Source organism: Mesocricetus auratus, unplaced genomic scaffold (genome assembly GCF_017639785.1).
Source record: "Mesocricetus auratus isolate SY011 unplaced genomic scaffold, BCM_Maur_2.0 Super-Scaffold_100028, whole genome shotgun sequence".
Classification (NCBI taxonomy): domain Eukaryota; kingdom Metazoa; phylum Chordata; class Mammalia; order Rodentia; family Cricetidae; genus Mesocricetus; species Mesocricetus auratus.
In genome coordinates this window covers 11,543,590-11,570,396 of record NW_024429209.1, presented here as the reverse complement: position 1 = coordinate 11,570,396, position 26,807 = coordinate 11,543,590, and the positions used below count along the sequence as shown (strand labels likewise).

At 53.7% G+C, this 26,807-nt stretch overlaps 1 protein-coding gene across 3 annotated transcripts in view; it reads left to right on the top strand.

The window, feature by feature from the left end:
* Window positions 1-26,807, top strand: part of Cdh22 (cadherin 22) — a 123,273-nt gene that overhangs the window by 39,592 nt on the left and 56,874 nt on the right. For 2 of the 3 annotated variants that reach the window (XM_040732786.1, XM_040732787.1), the window contains exons 2-3: window positions 15,456-16,004; window positions 25,020-25,314. In XM_040732786.1, the coding sequence (XP_040588720.1) occupies window positions 15,735-16,004; window positions 25,020-25,314 (565 nt within the window). In that variant the 5' untranslated portion in view covers window positions 15,456-15,734. Of the gene's footprint in view, window positions 1-15,455; window positions 16,018-25,019; window positions 25,315-26,807 lie in introns of all 3 variants that reach the window. The other variant, XM_005084979.4, reaches the window with a different exon arrangement.

Genomic DNA, 26,807 nt, shown 5'->3' with positions numbered 1-26,807 from the left:
ACGTGCGGCGTGTGTGTGTGTGTGTGTGTGTGTGTGTGTGTGTGTGTGTGTGTTAGAGTAGGACTGTGGAAATGTCTGTTACAGATGGGAACACTCTAACCCACAGAGGAAAGAGAGCAGTAGCCACAGAAGCTGGGTCTGTGACTTCCTGCTCCCTCACCCAGATCTGCCACTTTACAGAACGGAAGAGGGAGGCTCTGAGGGCTAGGGGTGTAGTCCAGGCTGGGACAGAGTGAAGGTGTCTCAGGAGCTGGACCCGCACTAGAGTAGTCCCATGCCTTAGTAACTAGGGATGAATGACTGTCAAATTGTGTGCCAATTCCCAAAACGATGATAGTAAGTTTAGCATGAGACAGAGGCAGGAGGATCAGAAGTTGAAAGTCATTTTTTTCTATATTGTGGGTTTGAGGCCAGCCTGGCCTATGGAGAGTCCATCTCAAAAAACAAAGACGGGCCGAGGAGATGGTTTAGCGGGGCTTGCCACACAGCTGTGAGGGCCTGCCTGTGTGTCCCAGCTGTGAGGACCTGCCTGTGTGTCCCAGCTGTGAGGACCTGCCTGTGTGTCCCAGCTGTGAGGACCTGCCTGTGTGTCCCAGCTGTGAGGACCTGCCTGTGTGTCCCAGCTGTGAGGACCTGCCTGTGTGTCCCAGCTGTGAGGACCTGCCTGTGTGTCCCAGCTGTGAGGACCTGCCTGTGTGTCCCAGCTGTGAGGACCTGCCTGTGTGTCCCAGCTGTGAGGACCTGCCTGTGTGTCCCAGCTGTGAGGACCTGCCTGTGTGTCCCAGCTGTGAGGACCTGCCTGTGTGTCCCAGCTGTGAGGACCTGCCTGTGTGTCCCAGCTGTGAGGACCTGCCTGTGTGTCCCAGCTGTGAGGACCTGCCTGTGTGTCCCAGCTGTGAGGACCTGCCTATGTGTCCCAGCTGTGAGGACCTGCCTGTGTGTCCCAGCACTCACAGGATGGGCCAGGCACAGCGGTGTGTGTCTGTAATCCCAGCCCTGGGAAAGCAGAGACGGGAAGATCTCTGGGGCTTAATGGCCAAGCAGTCTAGCCACAATCTCCAGTTTTGCTGAGAGACCCTGTCTTGAAATCATTAAGTAAAAGGCCTAGAGCAAGGGCTCAACAGTTAAGAGCCCCGGCTGCTCTTGCAGGGGACCCAGGTTGAGTCCCCAGAGCCCACGCGACAGCTCACGACCATCCTTAGCCCCAGTTCTAAGAGATCCGATGTTCTCTTCTGTCCTCCGCAGGCGTGTGGTACACAGACATGTGTTCCAGCAAAACAGCCACACGTGTAAAAGGAAGGATGGAAGAGTAAAGAAGGAAGGGCAGTTGAGGATGGCACTAGACATCACCCTCTGGCCTCTACACGCACTCCAGTGTGCATGGGCACACACAGAGGCACACACACGCATATGCAACCCCATGCGCGTGCCCATACGTGTATACACATAAGCATGCACATGTAGAAATAAGTACGTTCGTAAGCAGTAAGCCCTTGCTGCCCTGGGTATAGGAGTAAGCCGCAGCATGTACCTTGGTTCAGAGTCACACACACAGTGGGCGCTTGATGCCGATTCCCTGCCCAGGGCTGGCAGCTCTGTGTCAAGAGCGGCTACAGAACCTTCCCAGAGCAGCCAGGCTGTGCGACCAGATTTCCTCCCCCAGGTCCTGGCTTCCCTGCTTCCTGGCTAGCTGTCACCCTAGTCAAGTGACTCCACCTCTCTGTGCCCCAGTTTCTAGAGGTGACCATCAACCCCTTGGTGACTTGGATAGCACCAGAAGCCCTGCAGAGGACTCAGTCCAGTAGGCAGAAAGAACAGGCTTGGACTTCCAACTCCTCCGCTGTTCATGCCCCTCGCCTGTGGAAAGTTCTAGAAGCACTATGTGCCCTTTACCATTGTGATCGTCACGGTCACCATATCGGATGTCCCAGGGCTGCATTCTGAATAAGCTCCCGATATGTGACCAGCGTGGTTCTGAAATGAACTCTGGAAACCAATTATGACCTTCTATTGTAAAGAAACCCAGAGAAGGCAGAGACTGGTCCAAGGTCACCCTACTTGGTGGGATCAGAGCCAGGCTCCAGTCCCCCATCTACCCCACCTTCCTGCCCAGGGAGCTTTCTCCTCTACTGCAGAGGCACAGATGCCTTAATGTCATCTGCTTGGGTGGCAGTAAAAATTAACTACCCTGAATATGAGCCTCATCATGCAGCCTCTGAGCCCAGGGAGGCTGACAGGAATGTGTCGCATGAGCCTCTGGGGTGTCCAGGTGCTCCCTCCATGACTCCGAGGTCCCCTCCACCTACAGCTCTCCCTTGCCTTGCCTTGGCGAGACTCTACTCAAGGACACAGTGGGCAGTGGTTGAGACCCTGAATGGCAGAGCTAAGGCAGGGGCTAAGTCCCTGTCCCCACACCCAGCTCCCTTCTGAATATGGCTGCAGGGTCCCTCAGGTGCCCCAGATTGTCTTACAGTCTCGGAGGTAGGTTTGTTTTGGGGTGAGGCTTCTTGGATGGGGACCTCTGTGTGCCCCAGGGGACCTGCTCTGGTTGTAGCTACCTACTCGAGCAGCTGCAGAGAGGAGAGAGCACCTGAGGGGAGGCATCGGGCTGTGGTAGCATGGAGGAGCCGGGACCACGCGTATGCTCAGTAAGAGTGTGCAGAGCCCTCGGAGGCAGCAGACGGAACACCAGGGCACAGGCAGCCAAGGAGGTAAGACAGGAAGGAAAAAAGGAAGGAATAGGCGAGTCAGAAGGCAGAGCAGGAAGGAAATGAGGAAGTAGAGGAAGAGGGCAAAGGGACGGCAGGTAGAGGGACCATGGAGTTATGTCATGGGGCACCGTACAGCAGCGAAGACGACCCTTATCAGCGCAAAGAAGAATCTCGTAGCTACAGTACAGGGAAAGACCCAAAAGAATGTATGCAGTAGGAGCTCAAAACAAAGGAAACCAACAAAAGAGCCAGCTGTGCAGAAATGCTCAGTGAAGTGATCCCAGACAAGCAAATCGGGGCAGGGGACCTGTTGCTGGGTCTCAGAGGACAGAGCTCCTGGGGAGGGTGTGACTTCCAGAGTTTTGATCGAAGGGTGGATCCATTTTTCCATTTTGTAATTATTAGTTACAGCATGTGTTAATGATTTGTGCCGTTTTCAGCATCGAGACTGAAATTCAATTTTAACCGATTATGGAAAGTTCAGAAGGTGGGGGGAGGAGGAGGAAAGTGAAGAGAGACGGTGATCCACTGTGAGGGGGGCAGCCTCCTGGGGCTTTGCTCGGCTGGCACCTCAGCGGGTCCCTGCCCCCCATCCAGCCACGTTTGTAAAATGGAATAAATATTGACACGGCCAGGATGGTATTCAATTTGTCCTGATCACTGGGCCGCGGTGAGTTCTGACGGGGCGCGGTGTAAAACAGCAGCCGGGATGTAATTTCTACTGTCAACATGATGTACAGCAAGGCTGTGCCTGCGGCACTGCATGTGGGCAGGGCGGGGGTGAGGCATGAGGCAGGTATAACCCCAACACCTGGGACAGAGGGTGAGCACGCTGGCCCTGGCAGGTGAGCAGCAGTCAGTCCCAGGAAGTGCTTGTGTGCACCCACAGAGTTCCTAGTGCATGTCTGTGCAGAGCTACACACCCACAGATCTCCTAGTGCATATCTGTGCAGTTACACACCCACAGCTCCTAGTGCATGTCTGTGCAGAGTCACACACCCACAGCTCCTAGTGCATATCTGTGCAGTTACACACCCACAGCTCCTAGTGCATATCTGTGCAGAGTTACACACCCACAGCTCCTAGTGCATATCTGTGCAGAGTTACACACCCACAGCTCCTACTGCATATCTGTGCAGAGTTACTCACCCACAGCTCCTAGTGCATGCCTGTGCAGAGTTACTCACCCACAGCTCCTAGTGCATGTCTGTGCAGAGTTACTCACCCGCAGAGCTCCTAGTGCATATCTGTGCAGAGTTACACACCCACAGCTCCTAGTGCATGCCTGTGCAGAGTTACTCACCCACAGCTCCTAGTGCATGTCTGTGCAGAGTTACTCACCCGCAGAGCTCCTAGTGCATATCTGTGCAGAGTTACACACCCACAGCTCCTAGTGCATGTCTGTGGAGAGTTACACACCCACAGCTCCTAGTGCATGCCTGTGCAGAGTTACACACCCACAGAGCTCCTAGTGCATGCCTGTGCGGAGTTACACACCCACAGAGCTCCTAGTGCATATCTGTGCAGTTATACACCCACAGAGCTCCTAGTGCATGCCTGTGCAGAGTTACACACCCACAGCTCCTAGTGCATGCCTGTGGAGAGTTACACACCCACAGAGCTCCAAGTGCATGCCTGTGCAGAGTTATACACCCACAGCTCCTAGTGCATGTCTGTGGAGAGTTACACACCCACAGCTCCTAGTGCATGTCTGTGCAGAGTTACACACCCACAGAGTTCCTAGTGCATGTCTGTGCAGAGTTACACACCCACCCACAGAGCTCCTAGTGCATATCTGTGCAGTTACACACCCACAGAGCTCCTAGTGCATGCCTGTGCGGAGTTACACACCCACAGAGTTCCTAGTGCATGTCTGTGCAGAGTTACACACCCACAGAGCTCCTAGTGCATATCTGTGTGGAGTTACACACCCACAGAGCTCCTAGTGCATACCTGTGCAGAGTTACACACCCACAGAGCTCCTAGTGCATGTCTGTGGAGAGTTACACACCCACAGCTCCTAGTGCATGTCTGTGCAGAGTTACTCACCCACAGAGCTCCTAGTGCATATCTGTGCAGTTACACACCCACAGAGCTCCTAGTGCATATCTGTGCAGTTACACACCCACAGAGCTCCTAGTGCATGTCTGTGCAGAGTTACACACCCACAGAGCTCCTAGTGCATGTCTGTGCAGAGTTACACACCCACAGAGCTCCTAGTGCATGTCTGTGCAGAGTTACACACCCACAGAGCTCCTAGTGCATGTCTGTGCAGAGTTACACACCCACAGAGCTCCTAGTGCATGCCTGTGCAGAGTTACACACCCACAGAGCTCCTAGTGCATGCCTGTGCAGAGTTACACACCCACAGAGCTCCTAGTGCATGCCTGTGCAGAGTTACACACCCACAGAGCTCCTAGTGCATGTCTGTGCAGAGTTACACACCCACAGCTCCTAGTGGCATGCCTGTGCGGAGTAACACACCCACAGAGCTCCTAGCTGACTTTGGAAGTCAGGTCTTGAGTATGGACACGAGCTAGGGGAAGACACTGTCAGAGAAGTGTGTGGTCCCAACTCGTGTGTCCTTCCCAGCAGCCACTGCAGACCACCCCCTTGTCCATCTCTATTCATCTTCCATGCCATAGCCTATGGGAATTCAGATCTACCCCTAAGTAGCTATGTGACCTTGGGCAAGTCGTCAGCCTCTCTGAGCCACTGGCCCTCCTTTCTGTGATAGAAATTTGAGACAGCTATTTGGAGCCTGCAGTGAGAGGGTGGATGAGAAATGTCCTGCGTTTAGCTGTCACGCCTTATTATTAACTAATTGGGTGACTCTGTGCCTGGCACGGAGGAGAGGCTCCGTGAGTGCGGCCCAGCACAGTCTGCACTGACTCACGCCGCCCGCCCGCCCGCCCCCTGCTTGTCTTCCTTTTCTGTAGCCAAGACCTGCGTAGGTTGTCTCCACAGAGGACCCGGGTCCTGGTACCCACAGGCTGCTTCCCAGAGGAGACTGTGAGGGGGAGGACGTGACTGAGTTTATGGGGTTACATGAGAAACAGAGAAGGTGGTGCCTGTGAAGTGCGGGATGTGCCTGGCTCTTAGTAGGTGATCAATAAATGTCAGCGAAAACAGAAAAATAAAACCGGGAAGCCGTCCTCCGGCTGCCTCCTCCCACCTCCCCTCAGGTCAATCCATCATGGAGTCTGCTCTGTTCTGCTTCCTAAATATTTCAGAGCTGTCACTTTCCCTCACCCCGCAGCGGCCTCCCAGGTCTGAGCCACCACCGCTGTCTTCTCTGGACACCACCTCTGCCTTCTGGCGTTGTTCCTCAAGCCACCAGCACTGCCACCTCTTTAAACACAAACTCACTCACGTCCCTCTACTCGGGACCTGTTCCCACCTCTCCCTCTCCAGCCCGAATCCCAAGCCCTGTATCCCCTCTCCACCATGGCTAGTTAACTTCTTTTTAAAGACAGGGTCTCCTGTAGCCCAGGTTAGCCCCAAACTCACTAAGTAACTGAAGATTACCTTGAACTCCCGATCCTTCTGCCTCCATCTTCCACGCACTAGGATTATTCATGTGAGTCACATCATCAAACTAGGATAGTTAATTTTTAAGCTCTGCACCTTGGCCTGGAATGTTCTTTAGACTGTCCCCGAGCATATCTCATGGGCCATGGAGATTTTTGCCTCTGAGTCCTTTCCAGGGGACCATTTTCTAGCCACTGTGAGATTGTGCCTCTTGTATGTATGTATGTGGGTATGCCTGTGTTTGTCTTTTCAGAGGTTACCCCAATTGGGAATTGTACACACACACACACACACACACACACACACACACACACACCTGTCTGTAGAATCAGTGCATGGGTGAGAAGACACATTACATACACAGGGTGGGAGGCAGTCGTGGGACACAGACTGAGCTCAGTGGGCTCCTCAGCCTCCAGCTGGGGTCTGGTGTGTAGTAGCTGAGCTCAGTGGGCTCCTCAGCCTCCAGCTGGGGTCTGGCGTGTAGTAGCTACTCAGTTAATATTTCATGAGTCCGGAAACGGAGGAGGCAGAGGTAAAGGAAACCGCAGCCCTGCGGTCCTGGGAAAGAGGTTGAGCAGCAACAACCCTGCCTTTCCTGTCCTTCTCACCTGGACCGTGTAGCCGAGCAGTGGTGCCACCTCTCAAGCCCCCATGTCCAAAGCCTGCAGTGACGTGGGAATGAGGGGTGGAGGGCAGCCCGTGAGGTCTCCACAGCCTGCAAGCTAGCACTGAAGCTCAGATAAAGCCCGTTCCTGAACTCTGGGCTCAGGAGACTGTGAACTCCCTGGGCTAGGAGGAGACAGAGGGATTGCATGGGGGAGAGTCTCACTGGGCAAGCAGAAGGTCATGCCCAGCCCTAAAGACAGGCACGAAGGCCCTGAGGTGTGAGCGTCCTGGACATTGGTCAGTGCCTCTTGCTGCCGTGACGCGTGACAGGACACTCCGGCAAAGGTTGGTTTGGACTCAGACTCTCAGAGGCTTTCCACCGTAGTTGGCTGGTTCAGAGTGTCATGGCAGGGATGGGTGTGAACCAAAGCTGTTCACTGTGTAGTGAGCCGGAAACAGAGCGAGGGGACAGAGGGAAAGTATGCCCTGCAGGAAGCTATCTGAAATGTAGTCGGACTTTCCTTTGTGAGACTGCCAGCTCCCCAGTACCGACACGGAGACTTCGTATTAATCATGAAAGCTTGGTCTTAGCTTAGGCTTTCCCCTAACTAGCTCTTGTAACTTAATTAAACTGCTTTTATTAATTTATGTTTTGCCTCATGGCTCTGTTGCTCTGTGCTGTATGTCCAACTTCCTCTGCATCTCTTGGATTCCGTCTCCTCGCCCTCTCTCTTCCCTGGAAATTCCGCCTATCTTCTCCGGCCTAGCTATTGGCCGTACAGTACAGCTCTTTCCTAAACCAATCATAAGGTGCCTTAGGCAGAGACACATCTTCAAAGTGTACACAAATATTCTGCAACAATGTCCTTCAAAGGCATGCTCTGGTGGCCTGTCTTCTCCCCACAGCCCACTGAGTTAGTCTAGCAACGACTGGTCACTGATGAGGTCAGAGCACTCATGATCCAGTCACCCCCCCCCCAGGCTCCACCTCTGGCCACTTCCTCACTGGGGTTGGAGCTTTCCACACATGAGCACCTAGCAGGAATTTCAGATCCAGAGCATAGCCAGGGTATCTGTGCCTGGAGATGGACAGCAGGCAGTGTTAGCGCGCAGAGAATGTAGGTTTGGGTCCCCAGGGGGTGGCCACATGTGCGGTGTGTCAAACAGTCTGAACTTCAGAGTCAACAGTTCAGAGTTCAAATCTAGGCTCCAAAGCAGGTCAAGTGTGACCCAAGCAAGTCACACAACTGCCAGCGCCACACCATTACATGCCAGCGCCACACCATTACACACCAGCACACGCCAGCTGGGGATGTGACCCTACTCTGGGGCATCTGTATCTAGTACTGCCCAAGCTCGTGCTCCACGTATAGCAAACTTGCTGAGGGCGGTGCCAGCTGGCTTCTTGTTTACAGCACCAATTGCCTTCTCCTGGGATCCTGAGAGGGGAGCAGGCACAGGGTAGCTGACCCAGCAACCCCCAGGCCCCACTGCTCCTGCCTAGGGCACTGGGACCCATTCTTCCCAAGGGCAAGAACTAAGCTGGTGGAAGCTGTGTCCTCCAGGAAGCAGGCTGCTGCTGGACACAATGAGCTCCTGGTCCAGGATCCAGCAGGCATTGTGCCCTAGGACTTGGATGGGGCAGACAGGTGCCAGCCTGTCAGGCAAAGTGCCCACTGGCAACCCTGGAACCCAGAGGGCATGGAGAAAAGACACGGGTGAGCCTGCAGTGCCAGGTGGAAGGAGCAAGGGAATGAATGAATGACCATCCCTACCCTGCATCTCCCTGCCCCAAGCACCAGCCCCTCCCTAGGGCTCCGGCAGCTGTCTTCCACCGTGTCAATCAAATCTCGTCTCCACTCTCCTTGGCACAGGACCCCAACATGGGTCACATATGGGCCTGGCTAGCAACTGTTAACAAAATGTGTGAGCAAATTAATGAATAAGTGTATGGACAGTCTCCCTGAGCCCCCTTTCCAGTCAGATGCCTGCTGTGTAACAGGAGTCCAAGGGAAGCCCGAAAGTGACCAGAAACAGATATCGCTGGCCTCCAATTACTGCTCAACACCAGCTCTCTCTCCAGCAACAACCTCAGCATCCACCCTGTCCTCCAAGGCCAGCACAGTCACTCCAGTTCCAGATAAGAACAGTGAGTCTCAAAGATACAGCAGGGTACCCAGGCCCCTCACAGTCCAGTCAGATGTCAGGCCCCAGCCTGGAAATGTAGCCTCACGGGTACCGAGGGTGTGACTCTACCCCTCCGGCCGGGCCTGGGAAATGACCTGGAGTCTGGAGGAGCAGGCTGGTGTGACAAGCCCCAGGCTGCACCATGAAGTCCCTTCCATTTTGTCTTGCCTGGAAGTCACTGTGCCCAGCCCTCTCCTGGCTCCTGGCATAATGACCGGCTTGGGAGAGAAGCGTCAAACAGGCAGGAAAAGCCCTTGTCTGTCCCCAGGGAGACAGCCAGATGACAAAGGAGAGCTGGCACCCTCTCCTTGGCAGTGGCAGTGCCAGGGTACTGAGAAATCCAGACAGGACGTGCCGGCCACTACTGCGGAATGCAGATGGACAGAAATAGCACGGCAGCAGTGGTTATGCCCAGAGTACGGATAAAGCTGAGGACGGCCGAGTCAGGGCTCCTTGGCAATGGGGAAGGTGCCGAGTCAGGGCTCCTTGGCAATGGGGAAGGTCACCTTCTCCCAGGCAGCAGCTGAACTCTGGAACAAGCCTCTCCCGAGGCCCGCCCAGGCACCAGTATGTGCTTCACTCTGGAAATGAGCATGGTCTTCGTCGCTTAGATGCTTGTCCTCACTGCGGACGGCATGCCTAAGATGTAGACTCAGCTAGACAGATCTAAGGGCGTTGTGGGGAAGGGAGAGTGAGAATCTAAAGGAAGCAGGCATTAGACTGGGGTCCAAAACCAGGGCAGGTCAATGCAGTGGTTCCACAACGTCATTAGAAATAAATTTCTCCGTCTTTTCTTAGCAGAACTTTTGCAGCTTGGAATAGCTCTCTTTATCATTCCAAAATGGCTGCTGTTGCTCTGGTCGCTGCCTACATACACACCCAGAAAACAAAAACTTTCTCCTTAAGGCATCCCCTTTTACTAGGCGTAGAAATATTTTCCAAGAAGCTTCCCAGAAGATAGCCCTTTATGTTTTATTGGCCAGAATTGTGTTATAGGACACTCTGTAAACCAATTACCGGTGGGGAGGAGGAAAGGGGCTCTGGCTGCTGTACACCAGTCACACTGCTCAAAGAGACGCTGGGCACATGAGACCCCAGTAAGCATGGACGTTGAAATGAAACAGAAACAAAAAAGGACAGAGGTCAAGCCGGCGCTTCCCAGCCAGCTGTGGCTTCTTACTCCCCCTCATCCTTTTTAGTCACCACAAAAACCAGCCAGGCTGCCATGTCCCCTGCCCCTGCTTCTGTCCTCAGGCTCCTCCCAGTCTCTCTCTTCCTGTGACTTCCAGCCTTCCCTCCCACCCATGCGGAAATCCTCGGCTGGCTCCCTCACTCATGTGGCCTGGTCTTCATGCGTTGTTGTTGCTGGGCTTTTTGTTTCTTTTAAATGCTCTCTGCTACTCATCCCAGGGCATGTGCTTCTAATCCACAGGCTTGGCTCAAAGTCAGCAGTCAGCACACATTGCTGAAGAGATAAATGGGAAGTGGTAATGTCCCTGGTGCAAGGAAAATGCTGGGAGAGGGCTCTAGCACCCACATGGGGACTTCTTAAGGGAAGGAGTGTGTCTTTATGTCACTATTGTTCCAGGAATCTTGAGCTCCCTATCTGGCTTGGCAGGCTAGGGGGGGTGAGTGGGGACTGTTCAGAGGGTTTGGAGAAAGCTGGATAGATGAATGGTTAATATACGGATGGATGGATGGATGGATGGATGGATGGATGGATGAGTGGGTAACTGGGTAGCCATAGATGGATTAAGTGAAATGGATGGATGAGTGGATGAATGAATGACTGAGTGGATGAAAGGATGGATGTATTGATGGGTGGATGGATGGATGGAAGGATGAGTGGATGCATGGATGGATGGATATATTTATTGATAGGTGGATGGATGGATGGATGGATGGGTGAATGGGTAGATGGGTGGACAACTCTCCCCTTGGGACAGTGATTTCCCTAAGGCATTCCAGAAGCAGACTACAACCCCTTCCAGTGTCCTTGGTCGTCCCTTCTCTAGCTAAGCTGCCTGCTCCTTGGCTTTCCTAGCCCTCTCCCCAGAATTCCTTGTCCAAATCTCAAGCTCACCCTACAGCACCTGACCCTGGTGCAGCACAGCGCTACTTTCCATAGGCTGCCCGCTGCCCAACCAATGAGCTGACACACCACATCCGAATGTGACTAAGGCGGCAACACAAGCCTCCCCCCTTCCTCACACCCTCCCTTCCCACAGTGTCTTCAGCTCGACCAGAGGAGACCACACTGTGTCACATGCACCCCTTGCAGACCTGTCGTGCCTCCTGCAGTCCAGCCGTACTTCTCAGCACCTGCTTACACGCTCCTGGCCGCCACGGCTCTGCATGTGTACTCGTGTGTGTGTCTGTGTCAGTGTGTGCTGGCCATACCCCTATGCGAGAACCTACCTAGGGTCCCATCTCACAGTGAAAACTCGGGAGACCCTACAGTTTTGACACCCTACCTCCACACTCTTTGTCCCCATCTGCTGCCCATGTCACCACACCAGGCTCCCAGGTGGTCTCTTGCTTCTAACATGCTTGGTCTCCAGGGCCTTAACTCTTGCCTCTCCTCAGACCAGAATGCACATTCTAGTTTTGTGGCATCTCCTCTCTGCCTGAACAGATCTCCTTTCAAATAGCATGTTAATGGCAAGGCCTTCCCTAGCCACTCTGTACAAATTGTCATTTAAAATGATTGCTAAGTTGAGAGATGACAGATGAGTTGATGGAGAGATGATAGAGAACGCATAAATACTCCCCCAACCCGGTTACCCTGTTTTGTTTTCTCCACAACTCTTGACCATCATCTAATACAATTTTCTGTTACTATAACAGAGTACTGGAGACTGAATAAGTTATAAACAAAAGAGGTAGCCAGGCATTGAGCCTAGCACTCAAGAGGCAGAGACGGACAGATCTGTTAGTTTGAGGCCAGCCTGGTCTACATAGTGAGTTCCTGGCTAGCCAGAACTACCTAGTGAGACCAGATCTCAAAACAAATAAAAAACTCACAGCATTTTGTTTCCATTCCTGGTCCTAGGGGTTGAGACGTCCAAGGACATGGTGAAGGTATTGTGATGGCCCAAGTTGAAAGGGCAAGCATGAACAAGGCTTTTGGGATTGCTTCACTCACACCGTCTCCTAAGGAACTGGCCAGTCTCTAGAGATCCGTATTAATTCGCAATGACCCAAGCCCTCCTTTAAGGTCCCACATCCCAACATCTCCACAGTGGTTCTCATAACCAAAGCCAAACCGAATCAGACAGGCTCATTGCTCATGTCTGTGTCCCCTCTTCACAAAGCAAGGGGTCTGCTTATTTCTGCGGAGCCTAGATCAGTGACTGGCAGAGCCTCCTGACCTTGGTGACCTAAGGTGGCTGCCAAGTGTGAAATGGCGGTGTGCTGCGACAGGCCAGGCTGGACAGCAGGTAGGGCAAGGCCAGAGTTAACTGAGCCTGGCCAGGACTCAGTTTCTTAATCCCATTTGCGATTAAACAACTCCATGCAGGAAGTTGAGCCCCATGGCCAGGGGAAGGCCACCAACATGCCCGGAGGCTCACACAAGTCAAAGGAGAGTTGGGTGGAGCCTGGAACTCCACTGTTGTTCTGGTCAGACAGAACCCCAGGGCAGGGTCTTAGGGTCTTGCGGTGGGTGCCCTCAGGCAAAGCTGAAGGGGGGGGGCGGGGAGATCCCGCTGAGGCACTGGCAGGCTATGCTGAGTGCAAGCAGCTGGCAGGCGGCCAGGGAGGCTGGCCAGTGGCTGGAAGGAGGGCCTGGAGGCTGAGGTACCATGGCCCAGGTCAGAGGAGGGGCAGATGGAAAGCAGGGAAAGGGTCTGCCACATGCACCCAGTGGGGGCTTCCTCCCCCAAGAGGGGTACCTTTCGCTTTCCCCCTGTCCCAAGGAGAGCCCAAGTCCTGGGTTCGAGGTTTGCTCTGGCCTGGGTAGCCTGTGCCCCCCTCTCTGAAGTGGGAGTTTGAGTGCGGGTTTCAGCAGTCTTCCGTCAAGTGCACTCCCCCGCCTCGCCCCCAATTGCACGCATGCAAAACCACCTAGTGATTGGATTTCAGATGAGCCTCTGCTCACTCCGGCCTCTAGACCTCTGCATGCCGGCTGCTCTGTGTCTGGCTTCCCCTCATCTTTCTAGACTCAGCCGTCGTCACTCCTCTGAGAGTGACACACCCCACAATTCTCCGCTCCCTCCAGCCTTTCTGCCCTGGTTTTGCCTTCTCCCCACTCCTCCCTGTATACTTGAATGATGTTGTGGACCCAACCCTCGTGCTCCGTTCCCCTCCCCCGTCCCTGAAGGCCTGGACTCTGTTTATTGCTGTGTCCCCAGTGCCCCACTCGGGAGCTGGCATCAGGGAAGTGCTGGTAAATATTTATGGAGAGAGTAAAGGAACAGCCAGAGACCGTGTGTCGCTCTCCTAGTAACTGGCTCCATCCTGCTGCCTCGCGTAGATGTTAAAAGTGTACTGAACAAGTGAGGGAATAAGTGAATGAGATTCTTTCTGTCTTCTAGATGCACTCGACAGTGCTGTTTGATGAATGAATGAGCGATTGGGCTCTCAGGGTGCTGCCCCCCCCTTATAGGAGGTGTTATAAACAAAGAATAAAAGGAGACATCCGCAGCCCAGTGCCTGCAAACACTCGGGGAGCTTCTCCTGGCCCACATCCACCAAATGGCCCCAGCCTCCCTGGAGTCTCGTCCCCAAGGCCTCAGCACCACACCCCTGCCCTCATAGGCATTGCTGCAGCCCTGCCTGTGGGAGCCAGGGGAACAGTTCCCGGCGGCAGGCGAGGCACACGCAGGGAACTCATAAGCTCCAGGAAATGAAGGCTTCGGAGGGCACCCCTCCTCACCCATAACTCCAGCCTCATTACGACCAGCCAGGCCATCGTGTGAGGAGGAACCAGAGCCAGGTTCCCCAAGGCAATCGTGTAGCAGAGGCAGCAGGGACACCTGGGCAGTGGAAGTCATACACAGGCCACAGAACGGGTGGGCGGGGACTATGGAGGGAGCTGATCCAATAGGGGCCAGAGGCCCAATCTTGGTGAGATCTGAGCAGGGCCTAGAGGGGCAGAGGGGACAGCGTGTCACAGCCTGTCCCCTGTGTTCCTGTGCACTGTGGCTGTTTACCTCTTCAACCCTCAACCCTGGGGACCCCAGCACTCAGAACCTAGGGAGTCACATGCCACCCCACCCGGACGCAAAGCCTCAGCTCCCAGGGTTGCAGTTCGTGTCACATGATAGCAAGGGACTCCCCCTGCAATACTGTTCAAAGGTGGCAGCCCACATCTCTCATCTCAACCATTAGAGTGCTTCCTTGTTCTCAGAAGGCCCGCCCCTACCCTCTGCCCAGCTGGGCCCTCCACACTGTTACTGTATCCTTCCTAAGCTAGCCTGCACTCAGGATACCACCCCTTCCTTCCCAGGTGCCTCTTCCTCCAGGAAGTTGCCCTGATTGCCCACCCAAACATTTGCACCCCTCAAGTCTTCATTCTGTCTTCTCATAACACTGGTCACATGCCCCTCATGGGGGGGGGGGGGGGGGGAGTCTTGTCTCCTGTGACACTGAACTACGGCCTTATCTACCTTGGTTCCCAGCAGCTAGGTTGAGCCTGGCTCGGCGCTGAGACCAGTGGAAGGAAGTTCTTGAATGAAGCTGAACTGTGGTGAAATTCTTCTCTGTACCTGAAATTCCTGGTGGGAACGTGGCTGTCCCACAAACACCCACATTAGGCCATTATTCCTCATTATGGCTCTCGTAGGTGTGAGTGTCTGAGTCTTCCTTGCTGAGCACAGACTCTGAGGGAAGGCGAGATGGATGGATCTACAGCCAGCCTGTGTTGGGGGCGGGGAGGGACTGAGTAGGGGGGGAGACACTAGCTCAGGGGATGTGTCTACCCAGAGTCACTCGGGGTGCTGCAAGCAATGCCCTCTAGGACTCTGGAGATCCCCTCCCGCAAAGGGTGTGGGGTGGCAGCTGCAGGCAGGCGTCTCCTGGGTTTTTAGCTGCTGGGGAGAACTAAGGAACAGCCGCAAGCTGTGCTCGCTTTGGAGGCCTGGAGCTTCCGGCTCTGGGAGCCCTTCTAGAAGCTGCCTCTGTGGGGAATCCAGAGGAGCCCACTGTGCCAGATAACTCAGCAGCCAGGAACAGGCAGGCAGCCGCACAGCCTGCTTTGGGGGCCTGAGGGCCGGAGCAGCTGGGGGATGGGAGGTGAAGGAAAGGACCAGGGGCAGGCTGGCCTGCTACCTGGTAAGCCATCAACTGTCCTGTCATGTCTGTTCTTGCAAGGGCTAGACACCCAAAAGGTGTTTCGTTTGTTACAACGAGACCAGTGACAGTCTCAGCCTGTCTCCAAACAGAACCCCACCCCATGTTTCCTCTTTTATCCCACAGGTTCCTGATGGATCTGGATGACCCCTAGTCCCGGAAGGACTTCAAGACCCCTTTGCCCCCACTGACCACATCGTCTGGGCACAGGAAGCATGGCACAAGGCCTACTCAGGAGCAGCAGCCGTGCTGCCTGTTGACAGGGCCAGGGACCTCAGCGAGGGGGGCGCGGGCCAGGACCAGGTGTCCATGCCCGGGTGCGGCCGCGCCCCCTCTCAACCCAGCCCAGCATCCCCGCGCTGAGGTCACCATGTGAGGCAGCCACGCTGCAGTGCCTCCCCGTCCATGCTCTCCATGCTCCGGGGCCTGGCCGGCGCTGCCAAGAATGAGACCGCGGCCCGACGGGGCGCTCCGGGCAGGGGCTGCGCTATCGCCCGTGCTGCTGCTGCTGCTGCTACCGCTGCTGGGGCACCTGCGGGCCGCGAGCACCCCTGGTCCATCCTCCTCATCCCCTGGGACTCAGCAAGACAACCAGCTGGGCTCAGGCCGAGTGAAGCGCGGCTGGGTGTGGAACCAGTTCTTCGTGGTGGAGGAGTACACGGGGACAGAACCCCTGTACGTGGGCAAGGTAAAGTGGGACCCACTGTCCAGCCCCAGCTCTGGGGATACCCACTGGAAGTCCCCGTCCCCGCTCCCTTCCAGTTATCCTATCGCCTGCACCATGTACTCTCCACAGCGCCCTGCCTGCGGGGGAGGGGCGGGGGCCGGTGGGGCATCCAGCAAGTTCGCAGATCTGATCGTGCCCCACCGCTTTCCTGAACGGAATGGCTTACCTGGGGTCACACCTGAATTTGACCCTGCTCTCTGCAGAGCTGGGGTCTTGTGTGGCTGTGGCCCTGTCACACTGTCACTCTCCTGGTGTCTTCTGTTGTCCCTCTCCCCAAGCTCTCTCCTCTCTTACCTGCTCCTTCCTCCTCCTACCAGGTTCCGACACATAGCAGTTCAAACGAGGCCCTCCCTGAGTACACCAGGCTAGAACCCCCCCACACACACCTGTGCACTCGCCCCTGGGGTCCCCCATATCTGTCCTTCAGACGCATCAATCCTACATGTGTTTGTCTGATTATGCAATTGGCACATGCCTCTTTCGTCAAAGCATATTGGCTCACCGTTAGATCCCCAGTGTTGTTGCCCATGATGGTCACACACGGTCCTGTGAATAAGTGAGTCAAAGAATCAATGCCTTCCCAATCTCTGAGCAAATGCTGGTTAACCTGGCTGAACACTGGCTCTGGGGCTGTAAGGAAGGGAGGTCATCCTTTCAACCCTCGCCCCTCACAAAGCCTGGGTGTACTGCTGGGGGACACAGCAGTATGATGCGACTCCTGCCACCTGCAGCTCTCAAGACTTCTCACATCAACGTGTGTGTAAAACCCTCACAGCCCTGGAAGCCAATAGGCACCAGTTAAATGGGATTGTTGGCTAGCTTCATGGTGGAGAAAAACCCCTGAGCTGGGCTTTAGCGTAGGAGTAGGAGCTCACCAAGCTGATAGAAGGGAGCTGCAACTCTGAAGCCTGGAGAGCGTGGCTTCTTTGGAGATTTGCCAGCAGTGGAGATGGAGAAGCAGAGGGGGCTTACAGGATGAAGGTGGTACCTGGGCAGATTCTCTGGGTCTTGGTGGGCCGGCAGCTTGCCAGCACACTCTGGTTGGCAGTGGGGACTCCAGCTCCGGAGCGTATGTGTGTGACCTGAGCCTGAAAACTGGCTGACACAGATCTGGGGTTCAGAGACTAGCCCTGACAGTGACAGGGAAAACGCCATGTAAACCCGTGGATTTGCGTGTAGGAAACGCTGCTCTCCTGACACAGGAGCTGCTCAGACACCATCCTCCACGCATGAGCTGAAGAAGGTTCCCATTGCTGAGGAAAGCTGGGATCTGACAGATGGGGCTGGGGCAGGCCCAGGCCTTGCTTGTGATGGTCCTGCAGCCCCGAGGCAGAGGACTGTCAACTCCCAGTCAGATCAACAGAAGAGTATAGATGTGGGAGGGACAGACACTTGTTTGGCAGTTAAGAATCCCAGTTCTGCAAGCCTTGAACCCTAATCTTTACACACACACAGACCTCTCTCTTCACCTGTAAACAAGGAGATCTGAGAGCCCCTGTGCCCAGACCCCAATCTTTACACATACACAGAACTCTCTCTTCACCTGCAAACAAGGAGATCTGAGAGCCCCTGTGCCCAGATTCTCAATTAAGAAAGAAAACGGAGCCCACCAAACACTCAGCCCAGGACTCGTTTGTCTTTTTTACTCTTTATCACTCCCATATAAAGTATTTAATCGCCCACATGCAAGGTAAAAAGCATCTCTCTTTCTTGTAGATAGAAAAACCAAAGGCAGAGAGGGCGAGAGACTGGCGTGAACAGGGGCGTCTGCTAGGGCAGCTTCTTGAGTATTTGGAGGCCACTAGACAACCTCTGCTACCCCACTTTTAAACCGCATCCTTTGTTACAGGGTCTCTCACTCGCTGGTCTGGAACTCTTGGAGGAGCCTGGACTGGCTGACTAGTGAGCCCCAGGGGTCCACTTGTCTCTGCCTCCCTGGGCTGGGATTATAAGAGCATGGCACCACGCCTGGCTTTTTATCCGGATTCTGGGGCCCCAGCTCAGAGTCTCATACTGTTGGGCAAGCACCTTACCAAGCTGTTTCACACCTTGCTGTAGTTTCTGATGCCCTGGTGAAGAGGCTAGTCTGAGGCTGAAGGCCCAGAACTGGAAGACTTAGACAAAAATCTGGACCTGCCCGAGGTCCCCAAAGAGACCTCAGAGGACTCAAATGTCTGCTTAGAGTCAGATGAGGCAAATGACCAGGTAGTCACTGGCCCAGCAGCTAGATTCTCTGCAAGGGGCACCCAGCCAGCCACTCAGGCTCTAAAAGCAGAAAGAGGAGCCAGCTAAACAGGAAGTGGAGACACTAACTGGCTGCCTGCATCTTTGCCTGGACAGCCTTTTGGGTCTCAACAGCCTGAGTAAACTCCATGCCATCACCTTGAACCATAATTTGTTGTCAATAGGGCTCTTAATAAATCTCTTTACTTTAAAAAGGGGGCCCGGGGGCCCGGGGATAGAGAAACTTGTGCCAAGGCCAATTGGCATTGCAAATACAGGATCAGGCAAGCCACCAGGTATCCAGACACCACTTCAAGTCTAGAGTTCATGCTAAGCATCTGCTGTGAGACAGCACTGTGCTGGCCCATCCACCGGGCAGGTAGGTCTTCACCACTGTTGTGGATTGCCAGCCTCCTCCATCCCCTTTGCATAGAGCTTAATCCCCCTGCTGCTAAAGCCAAAGGTACCATGCGGGGAGCAAGAAGATGGTTCCATGGCTTTGAAACACTTGCCTGAGCCTTCTTACCAAGGGAGACCCATGTGTGACCAGTGAACTGACTGGAACCAGATTCAGATACTCAGGTTCTAGTAGCCCCCTTCCCTCACACATGCAGTCCCAAACGCATTTGAGTCTCCCATCACTCGTTGGAGGGAGAAGGTCAACCTTAAGAGTGTGAGCTTGGGTTGTTTTTGTTGTTTGTCGTGGTGTTTATTTGTTGTTGTTGTTTGTTTGTTTTTGTCCCTAGCCAGCCAAATCCACGCATACAGTGCTGGCGTGTATGCACACGCATGTGAGTGTGTTCCCGTCATGCCACACCCCTCGATCTGCCAGGAGAAAGGGCTTCTCCATGGTTCCAGTGAAATCAGTGTTTCCTAGTCCCCCACCCCAGGGAATCACACTGAGCATCAGTCCTTGTCGAATTCTAAAGGTAGCTTAGCAACAGAACCAGGCAGTGAACCCCGTGTGCCCAACGGTAGCCGATTTCACAACCGCCTTCTCCATCACTCACCGCCAGGCTCCTGTCAGCACCCGCAGGAACCACCAGGCCCTGCAGTTGTTAAGTTGTCGCCAGGCCCCAGCAACAGCTCCCTGCACAGCCCTACCTAGGCGGCATTCCCAGCTGCCTCCTCTCACCTTCTCAAACACACCCCCCCAAAGCAACCTCCTAGCATTTCCATAAAATCTGGGGACTTTCACTAATCCCCTTTCTGAACTGTAATTTCCCCCGAGGCTCCTGTCAGTCGAATGTGGATTTTGTAGGATTTTACATTTTTTTTTAAAGATAGAATTATGGGGTCAGCACTTATGACCAACTCCTGTGGGCGGTAAGATCTATTTTAGATATACAGCAGGATTAGAGTGGGGAGGAGAGTGGATTTAATTAAGTTGCTAATATTTAAAGAAAATTGATGAACTCTTGGCTTGCGAGTTGTGCCTGCGTGAACAGACCCCTTGCATTGGGGGAGGCTCTTTATTTGATTTGCTTTCTGTTTAAATCCTGGACTCATTTTATTTGCGTAGCCTCGCTGTCCGTTTAATTGTCTTTAATAAGGAAACCCTACCTCTGCTCGCATTTAATTTTGATTTAATTAGGAGGAAGTAATTAATGGCCCTGTAAATCCCATTTGCAGCCCCCTGGGATGAGGCACCATCGTGCTATGTTTTTGGTGTTTATGACAGAAGGCTAGGGGTGGGGATGAGGTGGGGTGGGGGTTCCTCCTCAGAAACAGGCCACCCCGGGTGTGGTAGTAAGAACGGACATGGTGTCACACTGGCTTTGGAACTGCCTGCTGTGAGCTGTGTGGCTTCAGGTAGGATGTATACCTTCTCTGGGCCTCAGTTTGCCTATCTGTATAATAGGAGAGGGTTCGAGAGGATGCAGCAGGCAGAGGTCATGCTGAAGTCTCTAGTATTGTGCAGAGTAACATAAGAGCCCTGTGACTGCCTTCCGTTGCCTAGCCTGTGTCCACTTGAGACTGAGAGGTGAGAAAAGTCTCTTCTTCCCCTGGGAAGTAGGTGACTCTCGAATTTCAGGCTCATATGGGGCACCTTGATAGGAATGTGTAAGAGGAGGCAAATGGGCCCAGAAATCCCGGGCAGGTAGGAAACTCTAGTGACAGTTTATGTCTTTAGTCACATGTTCAGTGTGTTTACTGTCAGGCCCGTGTTGGGCACCATTGCGGAGATAAGAATGAACTCTCTGCTGTACCCTCTAGAAGGTTCTGAGCTCACACTTCCTTCATGTGCATGCGTGAACTGACTGAAGCATGCACACTCACTCACAAGCGTGCATACTCATCTCTTCTGCACTCCTGAATTTTCTCTGCTGGCACCATTAGTGTCTTAGTGTATGGCCAGAAAATCAACCCGTCCAGCAACCCAGGACCCCTGTGCCCAGGACCCCCAAGCACAGCACTGAAAGGCTACAGGGGAGTGTGGCATGGAGAGGCCTGTGCGTGGAGGAGGGACCAGGCTCTTCCACCACATAGACCACACCTGATAGGGCTTCCTGGAGGCACTTTGAACTGAAAAGGCACGGGGAGATAGCCTCTAGGCCTCCAATTGACAGAGGTATCTGCCAGTCATCCTTGTGTGGGGAGGTGGGGAGGGTGAATTGGATGACACTCGCCATCCCGATCCTTCCTGAGTCCGGAGACAGGAGAGGGATGCTGAACCACAGTAAGAACCTGTTGTGTGCTGTGAGCTTGCCTATGATACCCTACGAATCTGCAGGGCCTGTTAGTAGCAATGGCAGACCTGTCTACAGATGAGAGAGCCGAGGCTCTGAGGAGGGCCTCCACTCACCTGGCCAGCCGGCGGCAGGCTGGGGGCAAAGCTGGAGCTGGTGTGCACCGCACTGACTTTACACCCATCATCCTTCCTGATGTGCTGCTTTAGGTCTTTGTCCAAATGGTAAAACTGAGACTCAGGGAGAAGTGTCTGAGACCCAGCCAGTGGCCCCTCCCCTTGCTCCCCATCCTCTGCTGGGGGTATTGTGAGCTGACTGAGGCACCTCCCTGGGGCTGAAGGAAGACAGAGCAGCACCCATGAGTCCAGAAGACCCAGGCCCACCTTGGTGTCCCCACGTGTTGCATGCAAAGACATCTGCACACTGTGTGCTGAAAGCCTGTAGCGGGAGTAACACAGTAGGTGCTCAGGGGTTGAGAGCACATCATCGTCCCCCGCCCCCCAGGTGGAGGCTGCCATGCACATCTGGGGTTCTTACACTGTCTTCTAGGGTGGAGCTAGGCTATAGCCCAGCCTAGCCCCACAGCTCTGAGCTCTTAGCTCTTCCCTCTCTGGGCTGATTGGCAGTCTGACCCTGTAGTCCCTGGAGAGAAGCTACTGGGCCCCAGTGTGAGCGCTATGTCACACTTCATAGAATATCGATGCTATCTGTGCTGGTTCCACTCCCTTCTCCCTACCCCTCATTGAGAGTGGAAGGAGATCTATGTGAAAATATCAGGGTGCCAGGCTCTAATACTAACACTAGTTGAGGAAGTTGGGGAAGCAGGGAGATCATGAGTTCAAGGTCATTCTCAGGTACCTAGTGAGTCTGGGCTACCTGAGACCATGTCTCAAAAAAAAAAAAAAAAAAAAGGAAAGAAAGAAGAAAAGCAAAATGTCAAGAGATGTGAGACCTTGTACATCATGGAACTCCAGGACACAGAGGGGAGAAGAGGCCGCCGTGGCCAGGGGCTTGGGTGGTTGTCAACATGTGTTCATTTAATCTTTGCGTGTTGGTATTTGGCCTGAATGTATGTCTGTGTGAGGGAGTCGGATTCATTGGAACTATAGTTAGACAGGTGTGAGCTGCCATGTGGGTGCTGGGAATTGAACCTAGGTCCTTTGGAAGAGCAGCCAGTGCTCCTAACCACTGAATAATCTCTCCAGCCCTGAGTGTTTATTTAATCTTTTCTGTACCAGGCGGAGAGGCTTGAATGCCTCAGGTGGGGGAACAGGACTCAGAAGAACCCACCATGATTACAACCCCTCCAAGCTTAGCTTCCACATGACAAGATCACTTCTATCTCTGGGCCCTAGTGTCCTCATACAGGACATGTGACAGCCATTTTACAGAGCTGTGACAGACAGTGTTGAAGATGATTCTCCCACAGTCTCATCTCTTCTACCTTCATGCTGCTCCCAAGTGTTTGCTGGTCAAATAAACAGGTCAAATTAGGAAGTCGGCAGAGGCACCCTAAGAAAGGCTGTATCCCCTCTTTCCCACTGTATCTCCCCAAGGAAAGGTGATACAAACAAACATAGACAGGTCCCCTCATCCTAGGCACTGCCAATGATTCAGGGCCGACATCTGAGATAATTTTATTGGGGGCATTAAACTGAGTTATGAGGTTTTTACAGTCCAGCCACTTATGAGAAATCTATTAACAGTAACTGGACAGGAAGAAGGAGCCCAGGACGGGCATTAATTGGGGCAATCTATAACAGGACGGGGACCCGGAAAGGTTCCACCAGACGCCTCCATTTACTCCAGGCAATTTCTGCTGAGAATCAGCAGAGTCGCCAAAAAGAGAGAGATGCCCATTAATCGGCTAATGAAATATGAAAATGTTTATGGGCCATTCAATCTTCCAAATGGCACTTCTACGATCTACCTTTCAGACACGAAGTTCTACCCCAGAATTTACACCCGACTCCTCCTGCGTGGCTGGATGGGCCCTCCTCCTGATGAGTTTTCTGGCACCTGTTCTGAGGGTGAGGGGGCCTGAATCTCCCACAGTCAGGCCGCAGGGACTGTCTCCTTCATGCCCCGTCTCCACGGAGGCTTAGAGACAAGCAGCGGCTAAAATCCAGATGGGTTTTCTTCTACTCAGGGCTGCTTGGAGATTTGTGCATTGGAGGGTGAAGTCTTCGGTGTTTCTGTTTGCAAGAGAACAGGTTATTGCTGGTTCCTACCCCAAGAGATGCCAGTGCAGTGGAAACAGCCCAGGGTTTGGTGCCTGGCTGTACAGGGAGAAAAATCTCAGTTATAAATAGTGAATGCTTAGTATAATATAATCATGGCTTCTGTGTATCAGATACTTATGTGTCTCAGGCAGGGCTAAGTTTTAGCTAATGCCAACAGGTATATTTGTAGTGGATGCTAAAAAAGTGAAAAGCCTCCATACCTTCCCTAAGTAGTCCCGTCTGCTCCCATCTCCCAGACTTTTGGATCTTAGTGGTCCAGTAGCCACAGGGGTCATGCACGGTTCAGTGGGACCTGGTTCCAGCCCCAGTTCTTGGACAGCATCCTTCCTCCTGTGCTGCTGATGCTGGGCAGCTGGCAAGGGCCTTAGGGGACTGTCAACCCAGCTCCTCTGGGAGAATATGCCGTGTTACAGATGCAGTGGCGGGCTCAGAGAGCCACAGTGATTTATGTAAGACACACGGGAGATAATGCTGGAATCAAGGACAGCCTGTGCCTTCCTCTGGAGCCTTCTGCAGAAGCTCTAGAATGGAGTGGGGGAGCACAGGGAGGGAGCACAGGGAGGGAGCACAGGGAGGGAGCACAGGGGACAGGAAGCCAGGCAGCTCCTCAATGGACTGGCCTCCCTAGGAAAATGAAGAAGAAGAAAGAAAGAAAAAAGCAAAACTTGCTTGAATGAGGTCTGTTCTAATCTTTTATTTTTGTCCTTATCTAGAATCCTAATCTAGATAAATGTGCTCCTTACCCTGCAAAATGCCTGATGGGTGCAGGTGCCCCTGCAATCACACCCCTCTTCCCACTCCTGGTCCACACAAAATGGCAAAGCATGGGCCCACCCACCTTCCCCTTACAGAGATGTGTGATAAAGCCCAAAGTGGGTCACTGAGCAGCTCAGGGCTGTGACCTGGGAAGCCCCACCCCAGAACGGGCGAGCCACAGCCACCTTTAAAAGCTGCATGCACAGGGAGGTCTGAGAAGTGCGGGGTGGTGACTCTGCAAGGCGGGACATGATGATGATGATGATGATGATGATGATGATGATGATGTACTTGGAGATCTTGGAGGGGGATCCAGCAAAGCTTTCCAGGCGAGGTGGCAAATGAGCAGAACTTTGAACAGCGGATACATTTTCAGTAGGCAGAGAAACAAGGAAGAGTGTTCGGAATAGGGGCTCCAGGACTAGAGCGATAGATAGCTCAGGAGGTAAAGGGCTTGTCTTGCATGAGGACATGAGTTTGATTCTCGGAACCCACGTTTGGCAATGATGGTGGCATGTACTTGTAACCCCAGAGCTGGGAGCTGAAACAGAGATCCCTGGGGCTTGCTGGTCAGCCATTGTGTCAAAAATGAAATGAAACCATAGAGCTGACACCTAAGGATGTCTTCTGACACCCTCCCCCACAACCCCGACATGTGCACATATACACAAATGTGCACATGCATGAGCTCATAATAGCAGCTGCGGGGCTGTGCAAGCTGCTGTCCCGTACTTCGTTTTAAAGGCAGCAGGAACCATGGGAGTTTTTTGAGCCAGGATAGGGCGAGGTAGTGGTTATCATCTAAAGCTGATGGTTTTGGGGGCCTAGGGAAGATGGATTATAGGGTGCAGAGTAGGGTGAATCCCAGGTGACGAGGGCATGGAGGATGTAAAGCTCAGACTGTCACCGGCACAGCTTCTGGGCCTCTCTGTGCTCAGTTGATGGAGAGATGTGCTTAGGAACAGGCCTCCATGGGCCTCTGTGGGGGAGGAGTCAGAGAAGAGCCCCCACCTTCCCCAGTACCCACCCTGCCTCTGCCCTGTCTCCACAGATACACTCTGATTCCGATGAAGGCGACGGAACCATCAAGTACACCATCTCTGGCGAGGGTGCGGGGACCATCTTTCTGATTGACGAGCTGACAGGTGACATCCATGCCACTGAGCGCCTGGACCGAGAACAGAAAACCTTCTACACACTCCGGGCCCAAGCCAGGGATCGTGCCACCAACCGCCTGCTGGAGCCCGAGTCAGAGTTTATCATCAAGGTGCAGGACATCAACGACAGTGAGCCCCGCTTCCTACATGGCCCCTACATTGGCAGTGTGGCTGAGCTGTCACCTACAGGTGGGCTGGGGGGATGGGTGAGGCCTGGGGTAGGGATGCTTCAAGCATGAATTGATGGAGTCCCGCTGGGAGGCACAGGAGAGGCAGAGTGACTATCCCTAGGGCATAGAGGGCAGACAGGAGCAGGACACACTCCCAGTTACATAGCTGGCAAAGCTCACACTTGACCTCAGCTGCATCTGTACAGCCAGACCCCATGTGGGACGTGGCCTGTCTGTGGACTCAGTGACAGCTGAATGCTCAGATACAGCTGAACACCCAAACCCGTTTGTGCGTGCACACCCGGCTAGGCACGTGCACACTGTGTGCTCAGAGACACAGCCTCACATGCTGGCCGTGTTTAACATGGTCACAGCTCTTCTTCAAAGTTCAGCGGCACGTAGGTGCTGCCCCTGCACAACTGCTGGCTTTTCTCCAGGCTAAAATGGCAACACCCAGGCCAGCCGGGATCCTAACACAATCTCACGCCTGCGCATAGCCACCCACCGCAGGCGCAGGAAATGGCCCTCAAACAAAGCAAGCTATTGGACAAGCTCAGCCACCACCGTGAGCACAGGGGCAACCTCAGCAGGTGTCACCTTGCTGAGGGCACTCTTCTATCTGGGTGCCGCTAGGGACAGCTTCACTCACTTGACTGGGATGCTCCCCCTTGGAGGCCCTGCTGCGAGACTCCAGCCCACATGAGACACGGAGAAAACCAATTGCTCTTTGCTGGGTATGGCTGCAAGCAGCCAGGGACACTGCACACATGGGTACATGTGCATTTTGTTACCTGTGCAGGTAACAAAAGAAAACACACAATTGCCTGTAGATGTGAGACAGCCCTGTTCAGAACACGTCTGAATAGGACAGTGTGCCAGGACTCAACTTGGCATGCCCCTGCCCCACCCACCCATGGTGACATCAGACAGCCCTCCGAACACCAAAGCTCCACTTCACCCAGGCTCCTAAGTCTGAGTCATGGGCTGTGGGTCTCAAGCTGCCACCCCTACCTCACCATATTAGCCAAAGAGATCTGCAAGCCAGGCAGGCAGAGAACAGTGTCCTGGGTCCTAGGCTACCCTCTCTTGAAGATACTAACTGGCTTGGCCTTTCTGTGGAGCTCCCAACCTTTGCCTGTACATCGGAAGCGGGAACACTTAGGTGTTTGGGGGAGGGCATAGTCAGCCCCAGTATGTCCAGGTTGGATCAAAATTGGCCCAATAAGCAGATTGCTGATATTCAAAGGGGAATATAAGGCAGAGAAAATGGGGGGGCACCAAGGAATAGTGGGGAAATTGAGCAACAAGGAGTGAACCCTGCGTGTACACAGATACATGTGTGTGTTAGATGAGTACATGCTTGTTAACTGAGCAACGCATCAAAACCTGCGTGTTCCTATGACTGGCCATGTGTTTGTTGGCATGTAGTATTCATTTAAAAGGAAATTTGTTGAGGGCCTACTGTGTGCTAGCCACGGCATGGAGGTGTAGCTATGTATAGACAGACAAGAG